We start from the raw sequence: 8,388 nt of genomic DNA, 5'->3' as shown, positions 1-8,388 counted from the left end.
ATCATTTGTCTACGAACTTTGGGAGATAAAAAAAATAGTGAAAGAAAGCGAGAGAGATAGAGAAAAAGAAAGAGATATAGAGAAAGAATGAGAGAGAGAGAGAGAGAGAGAGAGAGAGAGAGAGAGAAGGAGAGAGAGAGAGAGAGAGAAGGAGAGAGAGAGAGAGAAAGAATGAGAGAGAGAGAAACATGTAATACAGGAAAAAGGGTATTAGGAAAGAGAGAGATAAGAAATAAAGATTAAACATACTATTATAAGGTTATTTTTAAACATTAATGATTATTTTGGGATTTTATAGATTTATCTTAATTGTTATCAATATTTAGTTTTCTCATGAAATAAATAGATAGATGATTTGTATCTTTATATTTATAAACAATTTATATTGATACCTAGATAGATGGATAGATAGATGGATAGATAGATGGATAGATAGATGGATAGATAGATGGATAGATAGATGGATAGATAGATGGAAAGATAAATAGATGGATGGATAGATGGATGGATAGATGGATATAGGATTACCTTGGAGATCTAGCAAACGGAGAAGTAAATATATCTTTGTATTCTAAAACAATTTAGATAAATAGATAGGTGGTTAGATAGATGGAAAAATAAATAGATGGATGGATAGATGAATATATGATTACCTCAAAGTTCTAGCAAAGGGAGAGGTAAATCTATCTTTGTATTTGTAAACAATAACAAAGCTGTCCACTTCCTTTATTAAATATTTTTCATTTTCACATTTTAAATTATAACAAGGATGACAACATCCATGATTAGTGAAGCACAACAACATGGAGTAAAGTACTATGACTGACAGACTAACGGACCATGTAAACCCGATACTGAATGCTCATTGGTATAGGGAATCTACCCAAAAATTTCAGACGTCTATCTTGAATAGCATACGAGAAATTAATATGTTCTCCTAATCGTTGCGGACTGGCTGACGGACAGACGTACAGACAAAATGAATTACAGAGTAGCTTTGATACTAAAGGTAAAACTATGAGATTGTTTGTACAGGTTAATTTGATAGAGATCGCTGTACTTTGTAAACATATAGCAAATTTAGCAGTTAGCTCTCAAAAAGCAGCATAAGTAACATATTGACATACAAACGTTCAGACATATCCCAGTTATAGAGTAGCTATTCCAAAATGTGGATAAAATGAAAATTCCTTGATTTCATCACCAAGAACGTTCATCAACTCTTCAACAAATTCGGTATCTCTTTGATCCTAGATAGATAGTTAGTAAGACATACATATAGATAGATAGATAGATATACAGACAGATAGATAGATAGACAGACAGATAGATAGATAGATAGATCAAATCATAGCACGTATAATGCATCTTAATTATTTCTAAGACAGATTAAAACGAATATTTTTCTTGGGTGTACATGAAATTATGATTCCTCATTATTTAAAGTGCATTTACTCAATATTTGTTAATGTATCTTTAGTCTGACTCATTTTTTAAGTTGTTCTGTTATGGATGTTGTCATCCAGGGATCTAAAGGGATAAGACAATGGCATATAAATTGATGTACATTACCAATTATGATTTACAAAATTTCCCCCTCAGTAGATTAAAATCAGTTGTTGAAACGTTTGAACACACAACTTACTGAGCCAACCACACAAAGGTTACTAATGTCCCCAAAGTTGTTGAGTCAACGAATGAGAATAGTTATTTCTTTCATCGTATTATAAACCGCTTTCCGCGGATATAAAAATGTAAAATTATAAGATTAAAACTAGTTTTTTTGGCCCCGAGGTGCCGAAGGCAAGGGCTAAAAAAATAGTTTTAATCTTATGATTGTACATTTTTTATATTCGTAGAAAGCGGTTTATAATACGATGCTAGACATAGTTTTTTCGTATAGATGAGAACCGGTTCCTATCTACCGGATTCGAATGAATACGAGAAACATTATTATAAAACTTTTGGGACTAGTGTAATAAACAGCCCTCTCCCCTCTCTCTGGTTGTCATCCCTGTTTTGTTGAAGAGGAGCTAATCAGAAAAGATTGAAAATAGAATTTTTAAGCATGTACCAATAGACGTTTAGAATAGATAAATTCGTTAAAAATCTGTTCTTCTGTCCTTAATAGAATTATTGTCTTTATTGATGGTAGATTTAGTACAAGAAAAAAATTCTATAAAAATATTTTTTTTTTGTAGAGGAGCAGAAAACATTTGTAAAAAGTGCAATAAAAATGTGAAAGATATAAAGTAGCGCAGCAACTCTATAACTAGGACAAGTCCGTACGTCCAGATGTCATTAAATTGTAGCTTCTACGCAATGTCACACAGTGAGCTCCATTTTTAACATTGAAAAACATTATATTTGTTAACTGTTTTACAGTTAACTCTTCCTTTACTACTTGCGGATGCCGAGCTTCTTATGGGCAATAATCCTTGTTAATGTAAAAATAATTTTTGAGAATCTTCAATTTTTAAGGATTGGACTCAGTAATTTCCACATATTGATGTTTACTTTTCAAACTTTTGCTTGTTTGTCTTGTATGCTCACATATAGATAGAGTGTTCAGACTTTTCCGCCAATATAATTAAATGAATTAAAATAAGGAGAAGATATTGGAATGCTAGTTTTACTGGTCCTAATCGATTGCTTAACATTTTTGGGGACTTACCACATATATTAATATACAGAAGAAGTAATTTATCGTCCATTGTCTTATTTCTTAAGATTTCTTGATACAAAATCATTGTGAGCCGTTTGACATTAAAATTTGGGGGAAATGTCATAACTAAAAATAGGTAGAATAAATTACTATTTAATTTAAGAACTTGTAGATAAAGATTAAAGGTAGCCTAAAACCACCCCACTACCCAAATTCAAAAGTTGAATAACCTAAAATAATCCTATAAAAATCTTTCTTTCAACAAAAAATACACCTTACTATTTTTTTACTGTTTTGTAAAAAGTGAAGCCAGCTAGCTAAAAGCTCTTGGGAATAGCTAAATATACATTAGGTTATAAGCATGTCTTTTACATACCTATGGTCCTACCAAAAGGTCTGTATAAAGTAGTATGTAATGTACATTTTTAAAACAAGGACTATTATGCACATAAGTAGCTTAACAAAAGAAAGTTAAAAATTAAATTGAAAGGAGAATTATTTAGTAGATTTTTTAATGGAGAAATATTATTTACTACTATTAGAGATATACAGCTGACTCTTAGTTTAAAATCTTCCTGACCAACAACCATACAACTCACTTTGTCAATAAGATATGCTGTATGCCATAGTGGAACTCTGGTTTTCTCAGATGGTACTAAAACTAATTCTCTCAATGATTATTAATAGAGCTTCGCTACTTACAGATGTTTTAATCCTTGTTTTAATTATGTATAATTTATCCTTACAAACAGATGTAAACAACTTCCACTAATTTATACAAATTAAGCCAAGATATGTTCTAAATTAGATCTATCTATATTATCTATCTATCTTTCTATTTGTCTATCTATCTATCTAAATAACCAACCTTGAAACCAGGAGTATCCAAAACAGTGATGTTAGGACTAGCAGTATTACTAAGAAAGTGTCCTGTACTAAAGTATCTATCTATATAACCAACCTTGAAACCAGGAGTATCTACAACAGTGATGTTAGGACTTGCAGTATTATCAAGGAAGTGTCCTGTACTGAAGTATCTATCTACATAACCAACCTTGAAACCTGGAGTATCCACAACAGTGATGTTAGGACTGGCAGTATTACCAAGGAAGTATCCTGTACTGAAGTATATATCTATCTATCTATATACCAACCTTGAAACCAGGAGTATCCACTACAGTGATGTTAGGACTTGCAGTATTACCAAGGAAGTGTCCTGTACTGAAGTATCTATCTATCTATCTATATAACCAACCTTGAAACCAGGAGTATCCACAACAGTAATGTTAGGACTGGCAGTATTACAAAGGAAGTGTCCTGTACTGAAGTATCTATCTATCTATCTATATAACCAACCTTGAAACCAGGAGTATCCACAACAGTAATGTTAGGACTGGCAGTATTACAAAGGAAGTGTCCTGTACTGAAGTATCTATCTATCTATGTATATAACCAACCTTGAAACCAGGAGTATCCACTACAGTAATGTTAGGACTGGCAATATTACCAAGAAAGTGTCCTGTACTGAAGTATCTATCTATATAATCAATCTTGAAACCAGGAGTATCCACAACAGTGATGTTATGACTGGCAGTATTACCAAGGAAGTGTCCTGTACTGAAGTATCTATCTATCTATCTATATAACCAACCTTGAAACCAGGAGTATCCACAACAGTAATATTAGGACTGGCAGTATTACCAAGGAAGTGTCCTGTACTGAAGCTTGTCATCTTCGTTTTGGATCTAAGGATAAAATTTACCGTCATGTAGTGTAATCCATATAATAAAGTAACAGAATGTCTGTCTGTCTGTTTGTAGTGTGGAGTTAGATGGAGAATTTTCTTTCACATAGTTAAAAATTCCATATAAAGCCTAAAGTTTTATATTCCATTTACTCAAAATATTTTCTTTTCAAACAGGACAAAGGAAAAGACTTATCCTTATATAAAAGTATTAAGATGTCTGTATGTTTGTGTATGTATGAACCTAATAATTTTTGCTAACTTTTGAACTGATTGGGTATTTCTTTGTGTTAGCTCTTTACAGTTGTTTATCTGTAATGGAACCTGAAGGATCATAACTGGAGCCTAGAATCAGCTTGGACATTTATACTTTTATATTGTTTTTTTTTGTATCAAAAGATATTTCAGTATTTTGGAGATTTGCTTTTTGCCTGGATGACCCTGCCTGTATGCGAGATCTTACTCTACAGACACACAGACATCCTGTCACTTTTATATGATGATAATAATTTTGAAAGTTACCTAAGACCATGACCAACAGCAAAGGGCATTCTTTCTCTTGACTTCTTCTTCTTGCCAGCCTCAGCGAGATTATCATAACCTGAAAGTTGCATGCTGATTATAGACAATTGTCTGCAGATATGTAAATAAAACCACTTGAAATATTACAGATTAGCTTTGCATTGATCTTTCAGTCATATCATTTATGTTTCTGTTGGCAAAATCGAAACAGGTATAACAACATCTTTGAGTATAGAGGCGCAAAAAAATCATCATTGGAAAAACGGAAAAAAAAGAGTCAGAAATGTAAAGCGGTCATAAAAAAAAGAAAAAAATTAGAGAGATAGAAAGAATTTATTACGGAACCTTTTAAGGGAATCTTAACAACAATTCAGCATCTATCTTAAATAGCATCTGAGAAAATCATATTTTCTCATAGCTTTCATGGACTAATAGACTATATAAGTTATAGGAGTCTTTACCCCCCTCAAACTTTAAAACCACTTATTTTAACCCCGTCAAATTTTAAAAAAAAATACATTATATTACCCTCTCAAACCTTTGAAACCCCTCAGTTTACCAACCTCAAAACAAAAAGCTTGGACGCCCTTTGGTTGGTGATTTGGATAAACAACGAATGTACCTAGTAAACTGTTGGCTATTGATGATTTTCCAACGCCTTGCTGACCCAACATCACAAATCTTGGCCGAGGTAGAACACCTAATTATAAAAATTTGTATAAAAGTTAGGTAAATCTATCGTCAACACCTAGCGCACTCGCTCGTCGTCGGGGAGGTGTTAGGTTCGAATATCGGCTTAACACCGCGTCATAACTAAAGACGTTAAAAATGGTTCCTACCGCTACTATGTCAGGTGCGCGACATTAATAGCTAGAGTAGCGGGAATGACTTGGCCCAAAACAGCCGTAACTTATTACCATGCACAGTAAGGGCTTCTCAGACAAAGGTCGTGCAATCAAAGGGTTGGTTCTCTGATGAGAGCTATAAATTAAACCTAATACCCGGGTTTTAGGACATAGAAGGAGACATTTTGCTCCCCTTGGTTATCTTGGGTCGTTAGTTTGTATGTCATGGACAGAATATTTCTAAAATTCAGTATAGGAAAGCTATTCTATTATTTAACATTTTCAATTTAACATATTTTGCGTAGCATAATCATACGTTTTGCCGTTATGGATGTTGACATCCTTGTTTTAAAACTTTATTATGATTGGTTTTAAAAGTTTTTTAACAAAGTTTTAAAGTTTTCAACAAAAATTTGTTTTTAGTAGAGATATACATTATCACTGCCGCGCATCACTAATAAACCAGAATTGCAGGGATCTCAAGGGATAAGACAATTGATGATAAATATATGTATCTGTAGATTAATGTTATTGGTTGAAAAGTTTCTGCATTGTTAGTTTTGATAAACCAATCAATATTTAATAAAATTATCAGTATTTTTTAACTAACAAAGGGGAGCTCGTGTTCTCAAAACGTTGATTGGCAGTCCATTATCCCCTCCCTCCCTGACATTATTACTCTTTGCATTAATCTCACCATTCAACAGACCTTCTAATTTAAATGCTTATTGGCAAATATTAAACACTATGTGGAAGAAATAATATGGGGTTGTGAAGTCACACCTTCAGTAGAATACCATTTAATGAACTCTTTAATAACCCCACGAAAAGCCAGTGATCTTAAGGGATAAGACAATGGACAAAACATTGAAGTAAATCCTCAAATGTTGATAAACAAAATTTACCCTTCTGTAGATAGAAATGATTTGTTGAAAAGTATGGAAAATGCTAGTTTACTACCCATCGAACACAGTAATAGTGTCTGACTGATTATGACGTAACAAAAAAAAATAGCCAATGAGAGGCCGTTATTGACCAATGGTAAAATTTATAGTGGCCTCTCATTGGCTAATTATTTTTGTTACGTCATAATCAGTCAGACACTATTACTGTGTTCCTACCCATCATTCAAGATTTTAAACCAACGAATTAGCAAAGCTTGTAATGAACTTTAAACATTAGAATCTCGATTAAGTTGTACGAAATAACAATTCAAGTAATCCAGCCTCGCCTTTAAAGATCTCTAGTAGTATTCAAAAGAATGGGGGTTGATACATACCCCAGTCCCATTTTTTATTTTGCTCTAAAAAAATTATTGGGAGGAGGCAATTTTTTTAGGGATGGTAGATCCACCCTTCAATAAATACCTTTCCTGGAACTATAGAAATAGACGTTATATATTAGTCGTACAGTTAGCGAGATCTTTTGGTACATGGAGACAGTAAGTCAGTATAAAAGATTCAATTTACAGCATGATTTGTTGTAATAATTTAGATGAACGGTCTAATAGTCATATGAACTTTCATTAGCTATAGAAGTAAAAAATACTAAAACATCTTTTTTTGTTTCATAATGGATTTGTATCTATAAAATATTTAATCCAATATCCTTTTCTCAGAAAAAGAAATAAACTCGCTACACGGGCGGACTTGGAATATTTAATCTACAGCCCTTTTTTTAAATGTCTATGTTGGCATTTTGTGAAAGATAATATTTTGTCTAGGGTTGGCAATCCGAATCCGGAATCCGCCCAATTTTTAGCCAATTTTGGAATCCGAATCCGGAATTTGTTTTTTAATAGCGGATTCGGATTCTTAATTGGTAGGCTAAAATTAGCGTCTTAAGTTTTTTCTTTCAACTCCGCCTTTTTGAAGGCAAAAATTATCATCATTAACATCTTTTAAAATCTGGTTCGATTCTCGGAAGTGAATTATATAGAACACCAAGAACATTTTTTAGGACACATGTAGCACTTAATTTTTTTTAATTTAAAAAAAGATTTTTAAAACATTGCTAGAATCCTGAATCCGAATCCGGAATCCGCCAAAAATAAGAATCCGAATCCGGTCCAAAAATTTTACGGATTGCCATCCCTAATTTTGTCCCTATTCTGTGCATTTTGTTGAAACCGTGTTACGACGCGATAAAAGTTTCAGAAATCTTAGGACTAAAGAAGGTGTCCTAACTTTTTTGATTTTTATTTAATTAATATAGCTAGTCGGTGTTTTTAGTAATTAGTACATGTCTTTTTCTTAAAGTACTTTAAGTTTTTTTTTAAATTAAGTTGGTTTTAAGGTACTAAAACGCAACAAAAAAAAAGAAAATTGCAATTAAAAAAAAACTTACTTTAAAAATAAGCAGTCTACAAAAAAACGATTGCATATCTAAATTCTATGGACCATTTTACATCTACTACTTACTAAAAACACCGACTAGCTATTTTAAATAAAAATCAAAAAAGTTAGGACACCTTCTTTGTAAGTTAAATGTGAAAAATTCCTTAAATATAAGTAGGAGCATATCTATGTGTGTGTTATCTGTATCTCGCTAATTGTTGAACTCATATCAACCTGGGAATGTCAGTGGACAAGAATTTAGGGGGGTAGGGGACA

The 8,388-nt window shown here is 32.5% G+C and overlaps 1 protein-coding gene across 1 annotated transcript in view; it reads right to left on the bottom strand.

Moving 5' to 3' along the window:
- The window catches only part of LOC145324522 (uncharacterized), a 42,542-nt gene that overhangs the window by 26,765 nt on the left and 7,389 nt on the right, over positions 1-8,388 (bottom strand). Inside the window, exons 7-11 of the mRNA XM_080167106.1 lie at positions 5,554-5,631; positions 4,932-5,010; positions 4,317-4,410; positions 1,194-1,250; positions 654-727 (exon numbers count right to left, since the gene is read on the bottom strand). Coding sequence (XP_080023232.1) covers positions 654-727; positions 1,194-1,250; positions 4,317-4,410; positions 4,932-5,010; positions 5,554-5,631 — 382 coding nt within the window. The remainder of the gene's footprint in view (positions 1-653; positions 728-1,193; positions 1,251-4,316; positions 4,411-4,931; positions 5,011-5,553; positions 5,632-8,388) is intronic.

The sequence above is a fragment of the Acartia tonsa genome, chromosome 7, assembly GCF_053477335.1.
Source record: "Acartia tonsa isolate MP-2025a chromosome 7, ASM5347733v1, whole genome shotgun sequence".
NCBI lineage: Eukaryota > Metazoa > Arthropoda > Copepoda > Calanoida > Acartiidae > Acartia > Acartia tonsa.
This window is presented reverse-complemented; position numbering and strand designations above follow the sequence as displayed.